The sequence below is a fragment of the Fulmarus glacialis genome, unplaced genomic scaffold (assembly GCF_000690835.1).
Source record: "Fulmarus glacialis isolate BGI_N327 unplaced genomic scaffold, ASM69083v1 scaffold19954, whole genome shotgun sequence".
Taxonomy (NCBI): domain Eukaryota; kingdom Metazoa; phylum Chordata; class Aves; order Procellariiformes; family Procellariidae; genus Fulmarus; species Fulmarus glacialis.
The window spans coordinates 2,689-26,669 of record NW_009207828.1 but is presented as its reverse complement, the minus strand read 5'-3'; the positions used below and the strand labels follow the sequence as shown (position 1 = coordinate 26,669).

At 36.4% G+C, this 23,981-nt stretch overlaps 1 protein-coding gene across 1 annotated transcript; it reads right to left on the bottom strand.

Annotated features, from left to right (window-relative positions):
* Positions 1–866: 866 nt before the first annotated feature.
* TRA2A (transformer 2 alpha homolog (Drosophila)) lies at positions 867–17,664 on the bottom strand. Its single transcript, XM_009576272.1, has 7 exons — positions 17,130–17,664; positions 15,332–15,503; positions 12,070–12,258; positions 3,389–3,504; positions 2,785–2,892; positions 2,022–2,089; positions 867–1,843 (listed from the first exon to the last, which is right to left on the bottom strand). The coding sequence occupies exons 2-7, from the start codon at positions 15,362–15,364 to the stop codon at positions 1,833–1,835; spliced, it is 525 nt and encodes a 174-aa protein (XP_009574567.1). The 5' UTR covers positions 15,365–15,503; positions 17,130–17,664; the 3' UTR covers positions 867–1,832.
* Between the last annotated feature and the right edge of the window lie 6,317 nt (positions 17,665–23,981).

Sequence of the window (23,981 nt, the reverse complement as noted above, 5' to 3'; positions counted from 1 at the left end):
TTGCATCCAGTTGCCTCACTATTTCTGCACACTACTCTCCTTAATTTTGAAAGAACAAAAACAAAATTAAAAATACCAACAGTTCTCCATGTTGAGACTTTGGCACTTTGGTTACAGAGAACAATTTTCTTAAGATTTCCTAATTTATCTGGATCACCAATAAATACCAGTAAAATCACTGGAGTTGGAAGGTTATTTAACTTCAGTGTTTCAGATCCTTTGCTTTCATTTAACTAAGAGTTTTCAACCGCAATTTATGGATAAAACATAATGGATAAAAAGTATTGTGCAATAACCAGTAAGTTAGAACTTGTTTCGCCACCAATTTCTCCTGGTATATTGCATCAAGCTTTTAAAATAGTTGGATGTGTGTTAGTGTTTCTTTTAATTACTTATTAATAGTTCCTGGCACTGACATTCAGAAATAGTTAACAAAATTACATTTCATACGCTTACCCTCTTAAAATTATGACAAACTCTTTTGGTGGCATTCCTTGACAATCAGGATGAAATGATTTTTGCTGTGAGGGCTTTGTAGTCCTATTCCTTTCGCTGTGCCAACATCGACATTCAACCAGCCACATGGCGAGTTATTTCAGAGGGCAAAACTTGCCAGAAATGCAAACAAAGTCCATAGTGTTTCTCTCCTTAAACCATCTCAAGTGCCAAAGATGGCACAAGAGCAGGCTGGACTACCCGCTCTGCTTTGCCATCCCATGTAACCGCGTGCTGATTCTCAGGGAAGACAAGGCTCCTGAGAAGACAGATAAATGCTGACTTTATTATCCATACAGCAATATCAAGTCTTGTTTAACCTACATTCCAAGGTGACACAAAATGCAGAACAAAAGACAAGAAACCACATCTCAGTGGAATTAACCTTTATTGAGAGGAAAAAAAGGTTTACATGTTGTAGGTTTTTCCATCCATACTTTCAAAACTCCAAAAAGGACTGGAAACAAAACTTGCTTAATCATTATTGCAACACCAAAAAGTTGGTGGGTTTTGTTGTTTTGTTTTGTTTTAAACAAACAGCAAATTATACAACTAATTGCTATGTTCAATAAATATTTTTCCTCCTGCACCAATTAAGGGGAAATATTCAACCCAGTACAATAAAACCCCCAGGATTTTTACAGTTTTGATTTCAAATGTTATCCACTGTGCAGCAATCCAGAAATTTTATCTATAAAACACAGCCTTAATTTTGAGTGTACAAGGATCTATTTTCCCAGTCAGTCAAATACCAAATTTTGCTCTAGCTCAAATAGTCTACACTCAAAGCAACTACCTGACAAAAAAAAAAAATCCTCTGGTTCATGACTATCTAAGCAAATTTGTCATTACAGAAAAGGCTCAAAGTCGTTACTTGTTTATCAAAGTAATAGGTAAACATTTTAACAGAAAGATTAATGAGTTACTTGGAAATGCAGGTTTATATTAAAGTATCTGAGTGTGTATATTACATATGACATGCAAGCTTTAAAAATATGAACGCTCTCTTCTGATTAGTCAGGAGTCCAATTGTTTTAAAAACAAAATAGGAATGACTTCCAAAATGCATCAGCACTTTGAGTTCTCTACTTCTTTTTGCTTAAGATGTTTTACTACACAAAAACTACAACAATTACAATATTTAAGAGTATTACAATAAGGAGGGATGGAGAACAGGAATACTTCAACTGAAAATATGTATATTCTAAATGAACCAAAGATTTGTAAAAGAGCTGGATGGAGGACAAGGAAGGGAGGATGGGAGAGAAAGCAGTAGGGAAGCCAAGATCTGAATTTTGTGTTTAAAAATCATGTCCTCAACTGTAACTCTTCTATCTTCAGTAGCGCCCTGGAAAAAAAATAAAAAGATGACACAATTACTATAAACTAACTGTACACACATCATCTCAGCTTTAATGTCCCCAGCTTTTTTGCTTTCACATTCAGAGTTTCCACTGATCAATTAATACTAATAACAACAAGGTTTAAGCCAACTAGATTCTACTTATTCACTTGTATTTACTTACTTGGACTGTAAGAACGGGATCTTGATCGTGATCGGTATCGACTATAATAAGGCGATGGTGATCGTCTCCTTTAAAGGAAATTAGAAAAGAAACCCAACAACATCCATTATGAAAGAAGCCTTATTCACATCACTTTTACAGAACAGAACCATTTCCTTCGCACTGAAAGACTTGGCCTGCATGAATGATTTCAGCTTTATTTGGCTGTGGCTTAACAGTTATTTAACAAATGCTTTTATATTTCTCTATTTGATGTGTTTAAAACTAAGATATTCCCAGACAAAGAATTTAATAACCTCTCACTAGCCTGGCAAACACATGAAGTGCTTTTCCAGATGCCTACAATTCTTGTTGAACAACATTCTCTGAAACTAGATAACTTTCAAAACAGTGAGATGGTTATGAAATGTCAAGCATTAAAAATCCCATCTACAAATAACCCCTTTTTAAACAGCACTGTGTATCAGCTGTCCCTGGTTCTATATACAGCATGGAAAAATGAGTTCCCTTTCTATCTGTCCATGAGATTCGTAGGGCAGATGCTCTACCTCCTTCAGGTAGCAAAATTAACTCCTTGCCCTACTGTTTACTGTATAACCGAGTTACATAAACACTGAGGATTCCAACTACTTTAATCCCACAAAACCTAACGTAATGAGGCTCTAACACACAGCAAGCATGTATGCAGAATCTTGCTATAAACTGAGCAACATTTTTTGTCAGTTTTTCCAACAAATCCACTGTTCCTACAGAAATAAAATACCTGTATCTGTAGTCATATTCTTCGTATCTGTCATATCCTCTGTCATACCCTCTATCATAATATGAGTCACGGCGACGACCTGCTCCACCGCCACCACCTCCTCCACTGCTATTAGGGAAAAAGCAAAAAAATTCCTTTAGATATCTATTCTTCATCTTGATTTAAATTATTTAAAAGCTTTTTTAAAGCATTCTTGTAAATCAGACACTTAAGACTATGCCATGAAACAATCTAACAACGAAACATTTAAAGAAAAACACCTTCAAAAACCCTGGAAAACCCACCAGGGATTTGAGCCTAATTCTCATCAAAATCAAAGGCAAATGGACACCTTAGTATTTCAGTAAGCTAAGGGTGCATTAACTGACTATGCTGGGTATGTATTTTTTAAAAATAACTCCTTCAGTATTGTTTTATAAATAAAGTTACAATAAACTACAGTAGGATTTAATAGTATATGTGAACCACAGTAACACATTCTTTATATCAGTAACTTTGTGATAAAATACAATTGGCATAACTCTACAATTTCAAAAAAGTATCTGTAGCTCTATTTCTTCAACCAAACCCCAAACACTCAGTTTAAATCCATTTTAGTCCTTACTGTGTTGGCCTGCCCATGTAGATGCCTGGGGTGGGTGTATGTGCTCTCTTGGTGATTGAGTAATCCACCCGAATCCTCCTGCCATCCAGCTCCATACCGTTTGCATGCTCCATTGCCTGCAGGAGAGACAAGGAACAGGGATGTGAAACGTGCAACCTACTGGTAACTGTGGAAGGCTGTGTACAAAGCACATTATTTTCCATCGGAAAAACAAGCTCTGAACTTGTTTTATTTAGACTGGTTACTAGTGCCCCACTGTGGCGAGTGGCTCATCTCTGTCCCCTGGCCTGTGTGCCGGCAATGTTACAGGACTGCACTGGGGTGCCGGAGTAACGTGACACGCAATCCCCCCTTACGAGAGCACGGTGCTAACCACTAACACAGTCACTTTTGCTAGACTTTGTCTTCTACCCATCAGAAAGGTAAACTGAAAGTCCAAACAGCTTTTTCTGAAAACTGCATCTTTCCTACTGCCGTCTCTGACCCAGAGGGGACGGGCGGATTCAAAAGCTGTGCAGAACAGTGGCTTCCTGTAGGGTGCATATGGCCGGATTACTGCTAGTCGGCTGCCATTTCATGCTCTCCCAGCCTCCTGCCATCTCCCTTACAAGGACCTACTCCAGCAGAGCTTAGTAAAATGGCGGGTTCAGCCTACATGGATACCTAATTACAACCTTCCTCCCCACTCACTCTCACAATAGCAGCTTGCTAAAGCGATACACATAAGGGTCTGCGCTTGAGAAGCCTGTGCCTTCAGACCCGCCCGCAGCCCGTGCACACACTCACTGGGTGTTCTAGCCCCTGCTTCTCTCGTCTTTGAGAATCAATACAATGGCCTTTCACAAACTCAAAATCATGAAAATAGTTTTTCGAAGGAGCACAGCATACTTTTGAGAATTATATTCATGCAACAGTAACCTAAAAAAAAAAACAAAAAAAAACAAAACACCAAACCCAAAAAACCAAAAAAACCCCCACAACCTCAAGAATTTAACAATTAATGCTGGACTTAAAAAGCTGTTAAAATTTGCAAAGCAAATTTTTTTTTTTTTTATCCTTTCATCAGCTGCTCTAGGATCTCTGAAATACTAGTACACACTACTCAATTCGTGACACTAAGCACAGCACTTAGCCCAATATACATTATTTTCATTTTTCATGTGTGGAGAAGAGACACTGTTACAATCTTGAGTTTAAGAACACAACCACTTTGCTATTATTTAACTGTGAGGAATAATACACAACCTCAAAACATGAAGGTGCCTCTAAGCAGAGTATTTTTTTTCTTCTTTTTTTAAATAATGAAACAAACAACTATTCAGAAATGTAACTTTTGGCAGCTCTCTAACAAGAACCTTATTGAATTAACATACAAGTTATAGAGGAGGAAACAAAAACCTGACACCCACATGATTTAACCGTGACGTCCCCAAACTGGAAGTGACTGAATTATCACTAACCTATTTAACTACTCTTAGTTTATGTTTTAATAATGCTGTTTGTATCTATACTATATCGCCACCTAGTGAGTTCTGTTCCCGTACAAAAATGTAACAAATACATTTAGCTAACTGTAAGGCAGAGCCAAAGAGCATTTCAAGCCTTTCAACATACACTGAAGTATGTTTTGTGAATAAAACATGATCCTTAGCTTTAGTTTCCTAGCCTTGAGACCTTTTTTTTTTAAAGTCCTGTTCCACAAGGATGATGTAAATTAAAATAAATCTGTGCATACATCCTAGGAATGTATGTGTGCACAAACCTAAAAATGAAGGTTGCAAATAGATGGCTGAGAAATTAGCTTCATGACAAAAAGCATCTTTCTGGAAATGCAGCAATGTGCAAGTTATCTTGAAAGGTAAGGAATTTTCTGCTTCACGGCATTTTTATGTCTGACCAACAACTTGCAGAGTAATAAGCTTAGCTGACAAGAAGCCACCTCAAATCCAGAACATCTGGCACATGCGTCTTATTTAGTTAAAAGAACAAACACCTCAGAGAGGAAAGAGTTCTTTGACATAGGGAGCAGCACAGAGAAGAGCAACATACCAGCAAGACAGATGAAAAGTTAATTTTGAGGCTTGATTGTTTGTTTCAGAAGTACCAAGAAATGTGTTACATTTCAGTGGATAAAGATTAGTTCATAGTTACCAGTCTGCATGAAACTCAGACACCCTGGTCACAATGTCTAATGACCTACCCAATATTAAAACCTTAATTTTCTTAGCTTTCAACAGCTGTCAGCAATAACTGCCAACAAAAGAATTTAAAATAATCAAAATCTTTTATAGATATACAGACATAACAAAGGCTTGTATAGTTCTGACTGTATCCCCCAAATGCAGAAAAGCCAAAACCTACAATAAGGTTGAATTATGAATCCAACAATAATTGATAGTATGTATCACTCACATTCAGTCATTAGCAACTGGAAATTCCTTCCAAAGATGTTTTCAAATCCTCTGTATCATTCTTAATGTGCACATCTCAAGTCTTTAAAACGAAGTACTGAAGTTGACATTATTAGCTAATGACTGCTGCAATATGATCAAAAGCCCTATCTGAAAACCTGGTTTCAGACAAGCGATACAACAGTATTTATTTTGTACAAAGGCTGTAAAAACACATTAGTGATTCTAATTACTGACATTTTTGTGTTGGTTTTTTTTTTTTAAAGTTAAAACAGTTTATAATCAAATTTTAGATTTTACAATTTTATTAGACTAGCATGTCATATTCAAAACAAATTTCAGTTTGCTTTTCTTGCTGTTTTTGGGTATGCATGAATGCTGTGTTAAGAACATTTAAATGTCAAAGGGAAAAAAACCTGCACATTCACCTTAACAATGCAGAAGACATTCTCAAATACTGTTTAAAAGAAAGTAGTGTACTTTCCAGACCATCAAACGTAACATTTTGAACAGAAAAATCAAATTATATTGGGGTTTAAGACACACAATACCCTCCTAGGCGCCTCTAACTGTCAACCATCCATTTTTATTTCAACCTGGATTTTCTTCCAAATATCTGAATGTTGTTAAAAGACTCGCATGTCTTTTGCAAGATGAGAGTAGGCAAGCAAGCGAATAGGATTCCTACAAACATGTACTACTAGTTTTAGTTGCAAATTCTAAGGAAAAATTGACTTTGTAGGCCAGAATCCACATCTATATGTTTGCAGTCAGAAAACAGAGCATGAGGATTGGGAATGGCACAGGTAATAATTCAATCCTAGATTACAGTTTTAAGCCTACAGCAGTCTATCCATAATAACAAGACTCCTTCAAATTATTATCTGTAATGTGTTAGCTTGACAAAATGAGCAGTTCCCAAACGACAGGATCAGAGCCTCCAGTAGCTCAAAACAGTTAGAAATAAAGCATTAAATTTAACAGATTTCAATTTCATTTGATATTTATTAGAGTATGTGGTGTTTTCAACATGTATTAGCATTTAGGTAGAATAAAACAAGTTTGGAAACACTGAACTTTTAATTATGTGCACAAACTTACACAGGTGACTGGTATTAGTTAAGCAATCAAGAATTCACTGAAAGAAATGAAATCATCTTTCAGTCTGGATAATGCCACAAAGAGCAGCTTGGACAAGGAAATAATTTGGGAAATTTCTGCAACCTGTAGTGCGGTCAGTGGTGGAACGGTGTGGGGAGGAAGGGAGGGAGAGAACTGGACTTGGCAGAGCTGATGTCACAGTCACTTTACATTTCTACTATGGAGTTCAAAATACCATTTGTATTGTACAAGAGATCATCGAGCCTTCATTTCAACTGCATCTAACTGCTTTGAATTACTTCAACGATGTGACATCACTGTGAAGTCAGTGACGTACAGACTGAATACACTTGAATAGTCAAACATGAGCAATGTATGTTGGGACTCATTTTGAAAACGTATTTTCATTATTTAAAAATAACTATATAAGATACTGTCTTTTGTTTTTGCGGTGTTTTTTTCGGGTTTCTTGTTTATTTTTTACCTGAAATCCTTCCCATATTGTATTTAATGCCACCAATAAAAACATCATCTCCACTGTACCACAGTTACAGCATGGCATGAGCAGACCTAATAGATTAACTTTTCTCCCCCCAGTATACTGATATCACTAGTTCAGGTCTAGATTTATCAAGGGCATCTGAAAGGACATTCGGGGTGGGGTGCGGTGGGGGGAATATCAAAAAATCTGATGGGATGAAAAAAGAAATTAAGAAACACAGCTTTTTACACTTACTGCAGTCTGCCAAGTTGAATTCAAGTGTCCATTTCACCTTTGAACAATTGTCAATTTATATTCTCTAGTTTGAGGGCTTGTTTTTAAAAATATTATTAGAATATTGTCAACGATAATTTTTTAATATATAATTTTCTGAGCTTAAACATCTATTGATTAAACGTATTCTCTTTAAAGCATTTTTTGAAGAGTTTCAGAGTCAAGAAATACAGGATTTTAGAGAACCAGAATGAGTAACTGGATATGTTTCTGTAAGTATTAGCAATTTCACGGTATTTCAGAGTCTCCAGAAGTCTGTAACTTGTAATTCCAAACATTTGAGACCTTCTTGTGTTCTTTTGTGGTATATCAAGGGTCCCTTTTGACACCACAAACAATACTTAAAACATTTCTTCAACAAGCTATGGGAGAAGTTTTGGTCAATAGTGATGCTTCTAAGCTGGTCCGCTTGCACCACAGATTTAAATGACTTGCAAATTAAAATGACAAACCCTGTTGTTATTCCGGTGTTTGGCAAATGAATTATGTTAATAGTTCAGTTTGTCTGCATAAAGTTTGTCTCGATTGCTAATGAACACTAGTTCAGAAAATGGTTCTGAAAGATGATAAAAACTGTATGGAGCATATAACTAGCGTTAGAAAACACAAAATTCCGTATTGCCAACAGCTGCTGTAGCTAATGCTTCTCAGAGGAGTTCTTGCTACAGGCACATAGCACATTCACAGTAGCCTCAGTTTAAACAACTGCTAATACTTCATATTCTGAGTTACCGAAAAGCTGGATAGTGGCTTATGAAATCCCTGGTAACTGTAGTAAGAATCATCTCCCTAGAACAGCCAGCACTTTTTACTCATAATCCTCTCAATTTTTTGTTAACCCTGAGATAATCAGTCCCCCCCTCAACTTTTTTTTTCCCCTTCTCACCCTAGTACATAGAAGTTTGTTCCTCTAAACGCAGGAAGAAAACCCTAATGTGATGGGCAGGTGAATATCCTCTACAATTTAGCGAAAATATTGCAAAACTGCAATATTACAACACTGGCTCAGTGCCAATGTTGCCAATACTGAGAACTATATAAGAAAGAATGCCAATCTTGAGAAAAAGGTCTTCAACAGATGCTTACAGATCTTGCCCTTTGCATAATGTTGCACATGTGGTTCTGAAGACTTAGCAGAAGGGTGGCCAACATAAGACAAGACACTGCAACACACAAGGCAAAAAAAGCAATACCAAGTATTACCTAGAAAAGTTTGTTTTGTTTTGTTTTTTTTTTTTTAAGAAAAACAACATAACTTCACAAAACATGAAAACCATTACACCCATAAGAGACAATACCCTTTCTTCTACAAAAAGGCAGATAATAACATAAGCTTTTCAAATAGGCTTTGAACAAGCACACTGAAAATAACATTAGCACAGCAAAACTTCAACCATCAATCCTCAACATTTATTATCTGCTATCACACTTTGAACTAAAGACAGTGTCCACAGCCATCTTCAATATGGGTCAAAATATAACAATCTAGTCATGTGCTATCTTGCAAACACTAGACCATTGCAATAAAGGACATTTGATGGAAAAGGAACCTTCTGTCAGACCATAAAGTTTCATCTCAATGTTAGCAGTTTCAAACAGAGTAGAAGAGACTCCACAAGAAACCTCCTTTAGAACAGATACATGCATCCAACATTTCTTTCCCAGTCCTGTTAAAGGTGGAATGACTGAAGCTACTGTGATGCTCTGAGAGCTGCTCCACATAGTAGTTATCAAAAACTAAATCTCTGCTCCTCTTTATAACAAAGAGGATCACGAACAGCTAACGACAAGGCTTCTGTGGTGTCATAATCAATCTGAAGTTCTGAAAGTCTAAACCAGTGAAAATAAACTTTACTACTGCCCTTTTGATATTGTCTATGGACTTCCACAACATCGAGCTAGTTGACAATTCAAAATGTCTTTACCACCACATGGAACTAGAAACATTGAATTGCTTGGTTTCAGAATCTTGACACATGGCAACATTTTAACCAGCTCAATAACTGATCCAATTTGCAAGAGTGGTAATCACTGAGGACAAAGATCCTGAGGGATTTCAGCTGCCACAGAATCCACACAATAGTGACCTATCTTATACCAAGTTATGAAAGTTTAAACATAACTACTCACAATTCATTTGGTGTTAAATTTTAATATTAACAGCGTTTGAGAGCATGTCAGCTGAGAAGCTTCCCCGTGTTACCTCTCTTGGAAGGACAACAGTGAAGATGATGTGAAATCCTCATTTTTCTGTAAAGTCCTACACATATTTCATCCTTCTATGACTGCTTTAAAAGGGCTGGAATTTAATTCAAGATCTCATCTAGAGTTTTACAGTCTCTTTATTCGGACACTTAGGGTGTGGGGATTTTGGCGCTTTTTTTTGTTTTTAAGAGGAAAGGTATTTACTCAGAACAAAAGCAATTCAAGTGTCATTGCTTTTATGCATACTCAACTTTTCAGATTTGATCTTCAACACAGAGAATTACTTCATGTCCTTCAGCTTTCTCCTACAGGGCCTGTCACAGAGTTTCACGCCTATAGCTATACCCCCTTTTTCTACACTAGCTGCCACTTATTGCCATCTTCAAATCTGTCCTCAAGGCCCATGAAATAAGTCAAATGACCAAGTTCTTCTCCTGTCCTTTTTGCCAAAGTATTTCAGTTATGCAAATTCCAAGTGTTGGGAGGTTTTGCACCTTTTCCCCTTCTTCATGCACCAGCCCGTTGGAGAGAAAAAAATAGGTCTAGTCACATTCCCAATTATTTCAGTTCCTGCTTAAGGTGCTAATCTTTATTTCTGTATTTCTGACTGCAAGTAATATCCCATTTTTTTCCCCTTGCATTCCAGTTTTGTAGTATCTGCCAAAACAGCTTTATACTAAACAAATTACTTCATGCTATTTACACGGAACATTTTAAGAAATGCATGGTGTCATGCATGACCATTGCCCATGGCAACTAGGAAAAAACCCTACTTCTAAAGACATGTGAAGTTGTAAAATAGACAGGACTGGCACATGAACATGACAAGAAATACTGTGCAAGTATTTTGGATGTTAAACGTTCTACAAAACAGTCACATTTTCAAAATCCCACCGAACTCAGAGTGCAAAGAAATACAAGGCTAAAAGTTAGAAGAGAGTAGGCCACTAAAGATGGATATACAACTATCCACTCCATCAACTCCTCCCTCAACCTGTCCAAGTAATAGTGGGAAAATGCAGAAAGGACACTAAAGGAAGTTTTGTGTCCTTTTACTTACCCCTATATAACCTGCAACAACCACACATATATACATCTACAAACCCTACTCTTCCCATAAACTGATTCTCTGTTGGATCATACCAGAAATCAGTCAAAGATCGGAACTGAGTCTAGTTCAACCAAGTCATTCATGAAACATTTTTTTCATTAAAGTATCATCAACTAGCATCAGAGTTTTTATTTTTCAGCTCCTGATAATAGGTTCCACAGCTGTCACCCTCCCTCCCTTCAATGCCAAGTGAGAAAAGTCATATCCAAGCATTATAAATATACTTATCAAATATAAACAGAATCAAACAGGAAATCTAAAACATCTGCCCAAGACTATGAATCCATAAACAAGATGCTTGAAGTCAGTGACTCAGCTTGCCCACAAGAAAGACAATCCCACAGTGAAGGGTTAAAGAAAAAAATTTTTTTTTAAAAAGGATGTGTCTTTACTTTTAATAGAAATTTCACCTACAAATTTCAGTAAATGTAGTAAAGCTCACAGTATCCTCACACAGGTAAAAAAAGTACTGCTTACTGTGGTGAACTATAATACAGGCTGCTGTTCGTATTCTTTGATTCTTTCCTTACAGATCAATTATACTAAAACCAACCCAGTCCAGCTGTAAACAATTATCCATATAACTAGCAAAGTCACTGACCAAGGCACAAATCAAGACAAACCCCACACTATTTTTCAAATGCACAATGACATGCTTTTAGAGAAGAAAATGGAAAGTTAAGAGAATCTTCAGAATTTTGGTAGATAACAGGAAACTACTTTGAAAAGCTTACTTTCAAAATACTTCAAAAATACTAGGAGGCTTCTACGTCTGTTTAAAGATTTACTTTCATCTTGAATTAACAGACTAAAATCAAAGCCCAATGCTCATTAGTGATTCAATACAGACAGCTCATGCTCAGAATTTGCCCAAGCACCTGAACATTGAACTAAAATGCTTCATCTGTTTAAAAGTGCCATGTTGTTTGAATAAAATATTTTAAATTAATCTCACTGTGAGAACCTGCTAGTGAACACACGTTCAAAAATGTGGGGTTTTTTTTTTTCCCCCAAGAAATATTCACGAAGACAATGCACAAGAAACACACCTGTTAAAAGTAGTAAAGGATGAATTTACCTCTTTAGAATCATCAATTCTCTCAAAATAAACGAAAGCAAATCCTCTTGATCGTCCAGTCCGTTGATCATAAACCACATTGACACCAGTCAAAGGTCCGTAACGGGAAAAGACTTCACGCAAATCTCTCTCAGTAGTATACAAACTTAGACCAAACACTCCAAGACATGTATTAGGATCTGGATTAGCCTGGTAAGACAAATATTCAACTCCAATTAAGTTCATAAAAAACAACATTCTCAAAAACAACATTATACATTCTCAGATCAAGATTTCTCAATTATTAAAATTTTTTAATCTGAAGAAAAGTAAACATCGTTTACTACGATGCTTAATGCTTCAACAGTTATCATTCCAATTGTAAGACATTTTCAAAAAGCAACTACTGTCATGATTTTTATTTTAGAAAAAAGACAAAGATGAACTCTTCATGTTGGTGAAAAACTCAGTTGATAAAAATTAAGCATTCTGATTACAGAAAAGCTATAGAATAACAGGAACCTATTAGTATTTCACACTCAAATCACCAAGCTGCAGACATGACATACAAGTCTGTGCTAAGAACAGGTCAGACATCCTGAATTCCTACCTTCAGCCTTTCTGCACAGTCACCACTGGTACTAAAGAGTGCACGCTCCCTCCACTTGCACACACTAAATGCATTTGAGCTCCTAAGCATGGACAGTTGAACTGTAATTTAGCTTCTACCAAAACTTCCTCCCCCTCAACATTTCCTATCCAACTATACTGAAAGTCAATATTTACATTTGAAAGTTTATCTCTTTCCACTTGTAAACTGGATGAAAACCACCTGCTTCTTTCATCTAGATAGTAACAAGTGTTGAAGGTCAGTTCTGTGAAAACGTAATCCAAAAGTATGCACGCTTTTCTAGAGTGAGACTCTTGATTCTTCAACATGATGTGGGATACAGATCTACTTAATACATTTCGCTTCAACTAAAGGAAGTCAAATATGAAATTGCACAATTGTGCAAGGTACAATTTCTCTATTCCTACATGTGAGAGAGTTCATCTAATGCCAATTCCACTGTAAGAATTACTTTGATCAAAATTTACGTTTTTTTTCAGTTAAGCTTCTGGCACCTGTTATACTAGATGCAGCAACAGGCATAGAGATCTTAATGTTTCTGCTAAAATAGTAACTGGAAGTTGACACAGTTGAAATTTGTATTTCAGTTTCAGATTTTCAAAGCGACTGATGCACAGTAATTTATGCCTCAGGGCTTGCCTTTCAGCCTGATTCAAAGAATGAACAGGTTTAGATCTTCTGTCGTGTTCTTTTCAGAGCTTTTGTTCAGGAATCCATTGTGAAAATAAGATGCCCAAACTACTCATATATTTGAAGTTCCTTTCTTCCCCTTTGTCAAAGTTCAAACTTTTGTTTTAAGACATGCATCTTCTACAATTCCTTATTATAGTTGAAGAGCACAACAAAAGCTGGCAGTTTGTCATTTGAAAGTTTTAATTATACAGGTTTAGGTTTACTTTTTACTCTATATTTCAGTCTATCTGATAATTCAGTGGCATTAACAGCTATACTCCTTTTATTATTTAAACTCTTGTGAGTCTAATGAAAACTCTCAGTCTTTTAAATCACTGTTTGGACAAGTCCCTCCACACAGTACGTATCAGTATTGTCCTTTTTTTACAACCCCCTTACACTTAAACCCTATTACCTTTTCTGAGGCAAGAAAAGTACTGAGAATCAGTCTGCACACCCTAAGCGACAAGTGACAGTTACACCACCACTGGAAGGATTAAACTGACTGTGGAGGACTAAAAGACAGCTTTTATATTAGGTTTTTGTACTGCCTCCCATCAACACAGTATGCAAGCTCCCTCTACAAGATCAGAAGTGGCAAAATTGCTACCAATTTTCCCCAGTGTCTTTAGGACCTTGCTATTTAGGAGATTCAAATCTGGTTGATTTGAGTTTTGTTTTGACACTACTAGAACCACTCCTTAGAATTAATGTGAAATTCACTGTGAAAACAAGTTTCATGTTTCACAGAGTCATTTCCAAGGCAAAAAAAAGACTTCTTCGCAGAGCACGATATTCTAATATTTCCTAAGGTAGTAAAGTGGTTTCATTCACCTTTCACCAGGAAATCTGCTAACCCTTTTGAAGTTCAGTTATTCCTGCCAATTTTTCAAGACATTAGATTCATATTTACTACATCATGATTACACACTGGCAACAATCCACAAAAAGTGTAACTATGAACATTGCTTCGCAACAGCTTAAGCCACTGTACATTAGCACTGCTGTAGTCTTGCCCTTTTCCACACACTCTTGTCTTCTCCCTCACATTGGTATTATCTGGTCCTGGTGAGCTGCTTCACCAACATAAGCCTGCAAAAAACTATACTCTTTTTGACAGTATTAGTAAAAAATTTGGAGAAACTAAACCAGATTAAAACTAAAAGGATCAGAAAAGTACCATGGCCCTCACCAAGGAAGAGGCAGACCTGTGTGTAACGGCACTCATTTAGATCAGCCTGAAGTGATGTGGAACCAGAAGCCAAGGCACCGAAACGGATTATAAAGGAGGCCACTGGGAGAAATCTCTCGGAATGACATAAGATTAGTATCTTAGATCTTGGCTGGTGTACCTATACTTCCTCCTGTCCATACAGAGATACTTCTCATTCACATTTTGAGAGGCTTACTGATCCTTTTCATAACAGTAAATTTTTCTAGTCTATTAAGATTTACACATTAGCTAATAACACATGGGTTTATTTCTTCAAGTTAAACCAAATTAATTACTCAGAGGTATAAAATCACAAGCAACTGTCAACATAATATGCTGTATATTATAAGCAAATAAACACTTGAGAATTGTCTTCTTTGGCTCCTCTAGTCAATCTTATCAATACTGTCATGTTGCAAGCATGCACAGAAAAGGTCTCCTTTTTGTGAAGGGTACATATACTAGGAACTGTAACAAAAAGAAAATCAGAAGGGGTTCAACTTCTAGAGCAGAGGCAGATGTCACCCTATCTGCACATACTGACTTGCAATGGTATGATTTTCAATGAATTTCTACAACTGCCCTGCCAGCTGCAGGCCCAAGAAATGAAGTGCCCAGCTGTAAGGACAGAGATTGCTTCCCCCCCCAGCAAATTCCCATATCCTCCAGTGACAAGCAGGTCACACTCAGCCTGCACGTAACCTGGACTACACTGATGTAAGCAGCAATTGTTTGGTTGATACTCAGCCTTGACGAACACGACATACTCTGCTGCCAGTGTGCCTTCTCCTGTTGGACATTGGAGAATGACTACGGCTCCTTCGACGACGGTATTCTGGTGTGTATGATCTGCTTCGAGAACGTCTCCTATGGGAATGAGAATGGGAATGGGATCTGGAACGAGTGTAACGTCTGTGCGAGTGTCTTCTGGACCTGGATCTTCAACAAAGAGAAAGCTTTTAGTTAGGTCATATGCACATAATGTATTGAATTGTAAGCCTTACATTTCCTAAAGAAAAATCTTTTTTCAGAGGCTCTCTACAACTAAAATATTTAAGTTTCTTCTACTTTGCACATGTAAAGATTGTGCGGATCTCTAATAACCTGCTCGGTAGCATCATTTTTAACTTTGTGAGAGTGCTTCTGGCATACAGTGAGGATTATATTCACAACAGTTTTCAGGAAGTTCAAAGTTTAAACTTTTATCAGCTTAGCTGCACATGTAACTAACACTTGCACAACGATACAGAAACCAGATATGTCACAGTGTAAAGTACTGTCTTGGCTGAAAAATCAAAAGATTTAATATCTACAGTATCTACAAATGAAGTTCACATAGGCTTGAAAATTATTCAAGACAAAAAAAACCCTGCTTAACTCCTCAAGCATTTCTTTGCAGACATCTCGCCAATGATAAGCTCAGTTTTAAACAGGCATCATTCCATCAAAGTTGCATAATTTCATACAGGCATTATATCCTAACAACAGGTAGTTCTTATCTGGCTAAACCTTGCAAGAAGAGAAGCTATAGCACCAGGCTGAATTTTGGGAATTCAGAGCACAGTAACTCTTTTTCAGCTGCCCTGGTATAAAGTGTATAAATAGGGAAGATGGATTACTGATCTCTCCCAAGAACTGGGGAGGAACAGCAGCATAATACTATGCAATTCCTCTTCCCCCTCCAGAGCTACAAATGCTGTTTTCTGGTTTCTCTCTCCATTGATGAAAGAAGGATTCGGTAGCTCTCCCCATTTTCATCAGTATGATGATACAAGGGAAGAGAGAAGATAGGTAGTATCAGCCAGGTAGTATTTATGACATATTTAGAGGAAAAAAGACAGACATTCCTCCTCTGTTCTGAGCAAGCTCTCAGAACTGAGAGCTATACAACTTTGCCTCTGCACACACACACTTGGCGTAGAAGAGGACAGAGAATGACATGTGCAGCATCAAAAAATGAATTTAAATCTTAAAGCTCCTACAAATCAAGAAGCTATCCACACCCAATTTAAGCCGTAGTTCTCGGATTTTGTTTTTAAAGCCTAGATTTTGTTTTTAAAGCCTCCAATGAAGGTATGTCAAGAACTTCCCCAAGTAGCGTCTTCCAACATTTCCAACAGTTACAGAGCTTACTCCTTTTATCTAACCCAGACTACCTTTGCTGCAGTTCTCATTTGACTTTTCTTTTTTTCCTAAAGGAGAGGTCCACACAAGAGTTCCCCCCCAAAAGATTTTGGGGGAAGGAGGCAGGAGCTTTTACAGAATTGAGATGCAATCCCTTCTCTCTCTTCTGGAAGAGATAAACCTACAAGTTTTAGTTGTGATTTCTACATTACTTCTTCTATTTATATTACTTTCTCTATTCACACCCATCCTTTATTATTCATGGAATCTTTCCCCAACTTTGACCACCTATATAACCACTAACATGCAAATTAACATAGCCCTGTTAACACACCCCAGAAGGTTTATAATTTTTACAACAAAGGGAAATCTCATCAATGTACCAAAAGAAGAGGCATAAGCAATAACACTGAATCAACATGAATAACTTCCTGGACATACCTTGATTTTGATCTTGACCTAGAGTGCGATTCAGAATGTTTGGAAGCCCTCGATGGACTGCGAGATCCTGACCTGCTCTCCGATTTTACACGAGCAGGACTCCCAGCTGGAGATTTTGACTGGGAGCGAGACTCCTAACAAAAAAGACAGTATTAAAAATGGTATTGGTTGTATAAATGCCTAACTCCTAACATTTAAAAGTACAGTAATTCTATTATATTGATTGCTCCTGAAAAACAAATGGTTAGGCAATACCCTCCAAAACAAATTTCATTTTGCTAACCCACTGTTAATATTGTATGCTTTCCTCAAATAGATCCCTGCTTGAACCAGATCACCAATTCTCTATTAACTAAGCAATCATGCAAATTCATCTACAACTTGATCATACAGACACTGGAACATAAACCATACATTTACTTAACCTAGGACCCATTCATTCTTCCAGATTCTTTTAATTCTACTTCACTCTTGCTTTCTACTTTTCTTCATTCTTCATTGAGTTTTTCATTTTTCATACTTCGTGTATTCTTCCCCAATTCAAACAATTCATTATAGCCTTAAAAAAATATTCAAGTGCTTCTATCTGACCAATCTTCTGTTCAATTTTTTCCCCCATTCAATTTTAATTTTCTGATCTTTAATACTTTTCATTAGCCTTCTTTTATCTTGATTTATCTTCCACATTCTTGGAAAAAACTCTTCAATTTCTTCACGAACATTAACCTTAATGGAAAAAGAACATTTAGTATATTTAAGCACGTGGGGATTATAAAACTCTGCTGGAGTTCAGATGTTATCTACCAAATTGAAAAGCCAGCAGGTAAAGTGCAAGAAACTATTTTATAAAACAACTTTTTTTTTTTTTTAAATATCTTTAAAACTGTATAAGTGTCTATGTTCTAACAATAAGCTTACTGAGTTCTCAGTGTTTTACTGTATTTTCAAAGCTACCCTCCTCCCCTTTCAGATTTTTTGTAAGATACATAGATACACTAAAAACTAATTAGCACAAATATATTAAAGTATTGATATCAATAACTATGATTTCCCCCCTAAAATAATAACTATGTATTCTCAGTATCAAATATCCCAAATTCTACTCCTACACATTATTACTAAGACACTCTCAGTTCAACAGAATGGCCAAAGATTTCCAGTCAAAACCTATCTATGCACATACTTACTCGCATAATACATGCACATAGATATATGCAACATAAATTATTTTTCTTCCTACTTTTTCTTCCTCATTGTTATCCTGTTTTCCTTGCATACAACTTAATCCATATAAAACAAGATGTGTCATAGTACAGTTCAAAGCAATCTAACAAAAGTAAAGACAGGAGGGTTTTTTTCTTGCGTGGTAATGCACACAAGAGAAAAACTAGGAAAACAAGCAAACAAAGAGCAGGTTAGGATTTCCTCACATTTTACAGTGTACAGCATTTCTAGAGAGCTCAACTATAAAAAAACCCTACAGAATAGTATGCTATATACATCTGTAACTTCACAAAAAATGTGTAAAAATCTTAATGAAAAAAATGCATAGCAAATTCCCCTGCCATAAGCGTTACATTTCATGTTTATTTGCATCATTTCTCCTCCTGCCTGTCCTCACAATGTTTCTCTCAATTTATTTCTTACTCTGCCTATATCCAGATTTGCATTTTCTTTCGCAGTTAAATTCTTCAGTACTTTGGGCTGAAGTTCTTTTCAAAGGATGCTGTCCTCACATTTCAAGACAATAAACCCACCAGAAATGGAACCCAGGAGACTCTGTACTAACAAGTATTACAGCTACAGTACCTTTCCCCTTTACCTCAATAAAAAGGACAAGGGACACATGGAAAGCGTCACCTATTGGGATGATAGGCCTTGCCAAACTTATCAATGAAGGCCAAATGGGAAGCTTGGCTGTGACACAAGGACCATATAATGAGGTCTGCATTGCAGGTTACCCTTAAGGTGGCTATCTGCTGATCTAGCTATATGACTTTCACCGAAATAAAAGGATGCGTGTGCACTTAAATATTACCAAATTTTATTTAGTGTTTTTATTTTTACATTTGAAATCCACTGTTCACTAAAAAAAAAAAATTTCCTTTTAGAACCACTAACATGCTTTTTAATCATCTTGCCTCTATTTTTGTACTCTTCATTGTTTGATAGCCTCCTTAATTGTTCCCTTTACACTTCATCCCCTGCAACAATTACCAATTTCTCTGGGAATTATTTCCACTTCCCTCCCTAGTAAAAGTGATCAGCAATATAGAAAAACATTTAATGTGACATCATTCAGATTTAGAAAACATCCTTCAATAAAAAGACAATGAATTCACCCTCCTCAGTCACTCCTTCATGGGGATACTGTGTTATCCATACTTTTTACATTTGAAAGATCAATTCTTGAACAACAAGAACTTTGTAAACTTGAACAAAACAAACCTCAAAAACCAGATACTGCACAATCTGTAAGTGTTGGGAGGTGCCAAAAAATACCAAGGACCCAATCACTCCCATACAATGTAAAAGTTAGCTTAGTGTCCTCATCTATTCAACTGAAGCATCTTATGACACCGCCCGTACAGTTTCTAATAGCATCAGTTATGACAAAGAATCTGTATTGGGTTGCCAAAAGCAAATGTTACATCACTTCATGTAGGTCAAGTCCTTTTGGAACTATCTGTTTAAACCCTTTAAGGGCTGCACTCACAAACATACAACTTTAAAATTGGAGTGACAGAGGTGACAGCGTAAGGTCTTACACATTTCAAACTTCCTCAAAGAAAGTAACTGTAGATGTAAACTGCAGCTAGAGAGAGGTTACCTGTTAGCAGTTGCATACTGTGTCTGTCATTGGCAGGCAATTACATCTCATCTTCTGATGCAACATAGATCACCTAGTTATATCTCCTACAGTGCTTCAAAAGGAGAGACTAAGGGAATCACAATAATCTGCAAGAGTTTAAGGACTTAAGGATGACACTGAAAAAGTACCTAATAAGATTTGTATCAGCAAGACTACAGGCAGGGATTAAGAGATTCAGGCTTTAAGGCAGAAAGGCAGATTTTAAAGAATTTTCCTCCTCTACTTCCTACTATAAGGAAATAATTAGCAAGCTATATCTTAGTCTGTATCACAGACCAACCCAATTGTTTTGCATAAACAATTTATATCCATTCTGCAATATGAACGAGAAAATTAAACAGTTGACCTTCTTTCTTAATATGTCATCTTTAACGAGAGAAAACAGACACCTCCATTATCCAAAGCATTAAAATCTCTCAATTCTGTACTAGTCTTTAAGCAATTTATACATTCTGACCTTGGCTCCACCTTTATCACAGAAATTAATTTAAATACTGCTTAAGGCAGAAAAGACTAAAATTCCTCTCTGGATCCTCAACATTTTCTTATCTTTCTGTTCTAAAGATCCTCAGTCATTCAAGGGCCACAGATAAGACTGCATTTCTCAAACTCAGCTTCTCATCCCACAACTATTTTACAAAACAGTATGCATTTTAATGCCTTTGGCTTTATTATGCAACTGTCCAGTCACTACTTTCACCCTTACAAACTTATAGGCAGATACTCACTGTGACCATGTCAAATTATCTAGTTTTGCTGTCACGACAGCCTGTAGGAAGAGACAATCCGCTAACTTCCTAATATTCTTCAGCTCAGACTTCCCTTTCAAAACAAATGCTACATCTGTCAGTAATACTTTTCCCAGGGCAAAACAAAAAAAAAAACAACCAAAAAACAAAACAAAAACACACACACACAAAAAAAAAACCAAACCCCACAACCAAAAACAAAAACAAAAAAATCCCAAATAAAAACCACACCAAAACACCCATCTAAAATAATAATTTAAAAGATCTCAATTGGAACAGCATGCTCCCTCAGAATACGATGTGGTGGCTTCTTCAAGGACATACCAGGAAATTAGATTAATGATTCACCAAGAAGTGGAATTTGGAGCCAAAGAAATTATTGTAGGTAAACACAAAACCTAAAGACTGCAGCTTCAGTTACTGATTCTCTGGATAAGAAACTGCACAGCTAGATGCATTTAAAGGGAGCACTGAAGAGTATTTTTCATCCTTTCTACCTTCTCTCTTCCCAGAAAGAACAACATGAAACAAAGTGGTATGAAAAGGATATCTTCCCCCCCCTACCCCCCTCACCCCCCCGCCATTACCTCATGATCACATAAACCCAGTCATTGAACAACTATCAACAACTTTAGATGGTCCAGCTGAGCAAGATGTCAGTCATGTCAATGCGTTTCATCCATACTGGTACAACTGTTTAAACCATATAATTGATGCAAGTTATATCTACCATTTATCTTCCTCGCATCCTTCAAAAGAAATGCTACTTTCCAATATAATTACTGTTTTAAAAGCATTCGAGACACTTCTATGCAAAGTAGAATTGCAAAAGTCTTTAAGAAGTATTCTTTCAGTCTTCCACCTATCATGAGAGGGTAAGATAAAGAACATGGGGGGGAGGGGGGGAAAAGACAAAATTGATCTTTCTTCTACACCACTCTTCTGTCCCGAACTTCTGTCATGCCTTACCTCACCTCACACCTTACCATTTCAGAGTATGACAGAAAAGGCTATCAAGATTTAAAGTGAGACACTAAATAAAAAGAACTGAATAAGCTTAAATTAGGCTTTCTATAGCAAAGAATGGGAAGTGAAATGGAAAGGGAGAAAAAAAAACCCCAACATTAAATCACACACAAATTTCAGTTGAAATTCATTTGACTTTGTTAAGAAGAAATAAACATGGGGTGAAAAAAGGACAAGACAACAAGTAGTCTAGCAATACCATTAAGCCAGCAAAATGATAGTTCAGACTTCACAAAAATCCTGTTAAAAACTCCTGCCCAAACTAAAAAAAAAATAGATAAAGTCCAACTTTATAAGGGGACAGAAAAATATAAGCAGTCAAAAAAGAAAGAGAAATATAGCAGCAGCCTACATTCACTGGATAAAACTGTCAATTTAGTGACATCTCATTTATGAGAAAGGACAAGACTACATTTTAACCACTGTTTTGACAGGAATCTACCAACTTTCCCTGAAACTCACAGAAGTTAAATAATTTTTGCTTCATACTATGTTCTGTCACTCTATAATAAAAACTGTTCCCTTAATTAGCTGTTCTTCTATAAATATTTCAATAGTATATGTAACAGGCTTCTGCATAAAAAGCAACTTCTAAGTTGTGCTATCTTGAAGACATGTATATTCTAAAAGTTACCAACATCAGCAAACTTTATGCATTTATCAACAATACTGCTCTGATTAAAAGTGGAAAAAAAAAAAAAAGAAAAGAAAAAAAGGGAAGAGGAAGTTTCAGCAATAAACTTTTTGAAATTACAAGTTAATCTTCTCATTGAGGCTTGAAAATACGCCTCTTCAGGGAGGGTTCTGTAGTCACTCTTTTATCACATATGGAAGATAGGAAGCGGAATTTGTTTTCAAAAAGAGCAGTCTTCCCAGCTGACACGGTCCAGAACAATCTAGAATTTATTAAGCTTGATTAAGAAAAAAAATTACTTCCAGAAAAAGTCTCCTTTCTCACACTGGTCATTAGAAACCACAGGGTGATCACAGCAATCTCGAAGTGAATGCAGAACTCCTGAGCATAAGCAGACCGTCGAGCCTGTATTTCAAGAGGTATGGAAAGCAATGGGCCTTCCTTTCCACAGAGGTGGCGGACTGCCACTACAGGAGAGGTTGAATACAATAGCTAAACAGACTTCCCCCCCAATATTTTTTTTTTTTTTTTTGCCAAAGAAATGATCTCAAAGTTGATCAGATTTAGGTAACTAACAGAACACATATGAAATTAAGTATTTTCCATATAAGCTTCATGAAGCAAATACAAGACACATTCAAAGTTAAGCTAATCCAAAAGCTGCTTGCATACATATGAACTATGCATACTTCCTTCAACAAGGTGGCTCGCATGCAAAATCATGTATTTCTTCAAGTGCTTTATTAGACTGAGATCACTGTGAGATTCTGCACAGAGCAGGAAGAGGCACCTCATTAGAATGAAGGAAGACAACCAATGTGGAGTTCTAAAATGGAGTTCTATCTTTGATCTGATAAAAAGTTTTATCTGTTTAGACAAACAGCACATCAATATTGGTAGAAAACTACTAAACTTTTAGGATTACAGAAATCAAAGATTATCAGAAGCTCAAAAAAATAATTGATCAAAGTTTCAAGCAGAGCTTCTGAAGTGCAGGTTTGTTCAGACCCCAACTTGTTCTCTGCTCTAGGAAACATTTTAATAAAGTTGCATCACAGAATGCACACAAAATGAACAATGTGTTATTAAAAATAATGACAAATATGAAAGGAAATAAGAATTGCCTGTCATCTGAAAGCAATAAAAGATAAAAAAGCCTCATTTGTCTAACCTGCTCACAAAGAACATTCAATGGTGATAAAATCCTATGACTTTTCCAAAAGTCAAGTCACTGGATAAGAAGCATGACTTAAAATCTTTTTTTCTTCTTTATGTCCATAAACTCAGCTCTAGCACATCCACTATATTTCTAATTCTTCTGTCAATTTCTTTCCATTAAATCACCATGCTTGCTTGAGGGGGGGGGATTTCTTCTGTTCAACCAGCCACATTCTTAATACAGAACTTGCTTAAGTTGAAACAAAATGACACAAAAACAGAGCAGATGTTAATTAGTCTGAGCATATTTGATCAACATTTGCTTTAAAAAAAAGGTCAATAAAGAAATGAGTGAGCTCAATAATAATAATTAAAAAACCCTCTACAATGCCTACAATGATTTGATTTTACCC